Source organism: Mya arenaria, chromosome 2, assembly GCF_026914265.1.
Source record: "Mya arenaria isolate MELC-2E11 chromosome 2, ASM2691426v1".
Taxonomy (NCBI): Eukaryota; Metazoa; Mollusca; class Bivalvia; order Myida; family Myidae; genus Mya; species Mya arenaria.
In genome coordinates, this window is record NC_069123.1 from 44,832,274 (window position 1) to 44,834,964 (window position 2,691).

The 2,691-nt window shown below is 36.6% G+C and overlaps 1 protein-coding gene across 1 annotated transcript; it reads left to right on the top strand.

The window, feature by feature from the left end:
• The first annotated feature begins 212 nt into the window (after positions 1–212).
• LOC128215117 (uncharacterized) lies at positions 213–2,435 on the top strand. The gene is made up of 2 exons (XM_052921841.1): positions 213–266; positions 1,878–2,435. Exons 1-2 carry the CDS (start codon positions 213–215, stop codon positions 2,433–2,435), a joined length of 612 nt encoding a protein of 203 aa, XP_052777801.1.
• Positions 2,436–2,691: the final 256 nt, after the last annotated feature.

A 2,691-nucleotide genomic window follows, 5' to 3' on the forward strand; every position in this document is an offset into this window, starting at 1 on the left:
ACATGTTAAGGCAACCTCTATGTATAAATATATGGGTCTGCTTTTTACCCCCCCCCCCCCCCCAACTTTCTTGGTCAGATGCAAAACACCAGTTAACATTGCAGGCCAGGAAAGCAGTTTTCGCTATCAAATCTTATGAAAGACCGTTTGGTCGTTTTAATTACAAGGAACTTTTAAACTGTTTGACTCTATGGTGGTGCCCATTCTGACATATGGAGCGGAAATCTGGGGTTGTAGTTACGCCCCTGAAATCGAACGAGCTCAAAGTTCGTTCTGTAAAAAAATTCTCGGTCTAAATATAAGTACTAATAATTGTATGGCACTAGGTGAATATGGTCGTGCTCCACTTTGCGTGATATATTATTCAAAATGTATAATATACTGGTGTAAAATTCTGCATATGCAAAACCATCGCTACCCTAAACATTGTTACGTTATGTTAAAACGTCAAGACGATATTGGAAGAATAAATTGGGTAACAAAAGTTAGAGAAATATTATTTCAGTATGGATTTGGCTACGTCTGGCTATGGCAAGACGTAGGCGACATTAATACTTTTAACGCGCAATTTAAACTTCGCTTGATCGACTGCATGACTCAGGGATGGCACGATACAGTTAATTCATCTTCAAGATGCGATCTCTATAAACATGTTAAATCCTTACTAAATCCGGAAAAAATATCTTTCCATTAACTTGTCACATAAATTTGTCCGTGCGCTCGCGCGATTTAGGTGTTCAAGTCACCGGTTAAATATAGAAGTTGGCCGACATCTTAACATAGACAGAAATGACAGAATATGTGCGTCATGCTTAATCAACGAGAATAGGCTTTTATTAGAAGATGAATTTCATGTGTTTTTCATATGCCCAAGGTTCTCTACTGTAAGAAATCAGTTTTTATTTAGCTGGTACACGGATCGATCTGACCTACATGCCTTTTACAGACTCCTAAAGTCAGATAATAGTTTTGTTATTCGACAAGTTGCAATATTTATTTTTTACTTGTTAAAAATGGCAGATTGAAATTTGTAAACAATTTGTATTAAGCAATGACACCACTGTATTGTAATTAATGATGTTTATATTATAGTATGTATTTTGGGCCGGAGGCCTTTATGTACTGAATAAAGTTGAGTTGAGTTGGATATAATACCCCAGCAAACATTGATACTACTTGAGAACTATACATTGATACAACTTGAGCATTACATACCGATATTACTTAAGCACTACACACCGATTCTACCTGTCAACTACACATTGATATAACTTGAGAACTACACACCGATACTACATGAGCAATACACACCGATACTTCTTAAGAACTACACACCGACACTACTTAAGAACTACACACCGATACTACTTGAGAACTACACACCGATACTACTTAAAAACTACACACCGATACTGATTGAATACTACACATCGATACTACTTAAGAACAACACACCGATACTACTTGAGAACAACGCAACGATACTTCTTAAGAACTACACACCAATACTGATTGAGAACAACACATCGATACTACTTGAGAACAACACACCAATACTACTTTAGAACAACACACCGATACTACTTGAGAACAACACACCGATACTTCTTAAGAACTACACACCGATACTACTTAAGAACAACACACCGATACTACTTGAGAACAACACACCGATACTACTTAAGAACAACACACCGATACTACTTGAGAACAACACACCGATACTACTTAAGAACAACACACCGATACTACTTGAGAACAACACACCGATACTTCTTAAGAACTACACACCGATACTACTTAAGAACAACACACCGATACTACTTGAGAACAACACAACGATACTTCTTATGAACTACACACCAATACTACTTTAGAACAACACACCGATACTACTTGAGAACTACACACTGATACTTCTTGAGAACTACACACCGATACTAATTGAAGACTACACACCGATACTTCTTGAGAACTACACACCGATACTACTTGAGAACTACACACCGATACTACTTGAGAACAACACACCGATACTTCTTGAGAACTACACACCGATACTTCTTGAGAACTACACACCGATACTACTTCAGAACAACACACCGATACTACTTGAGAACAACACACCGATACAATTTGAGAACTACACATCGATATTACTTCAGAACAACACACCGATACTACTTGAGAACTACACACCGAAACAACTTGAGAACTACACACCGAAACAACTTGAGAACTACTCACCGATACTACTTGTGAACTACACACCGATACTACTTGAGAACTACACACCGAAACAACTTGAGAACTACACACCGAAACAACTTGAGAACTACTCACCGATACTACTTGTGAACTACACACCGATATTACTTGAGAACTACACACCGATACTACTTGAGAACAACGCACCGATAATAACAATTTATTGAGAGTTCTTCCAGGAATGTTTTCATAAAAGAAATATATTTAAGCAAATAATGAAAAATAGTGGATTTAATTAATTTCTTGCAAACAAAAATGCAAATATATTTTTAAAATAGTTGCAATCACCACAAAGCCACAAGACATCGTCGATTTAGTTGTTCTGACCATTTTTGACACACATATTCATTGCGTATAAGACATTTCCAAAAAAATGTAAATGCTCTTCGATTAGTAATCGATAAAATCTTCCTTTGTAAAATT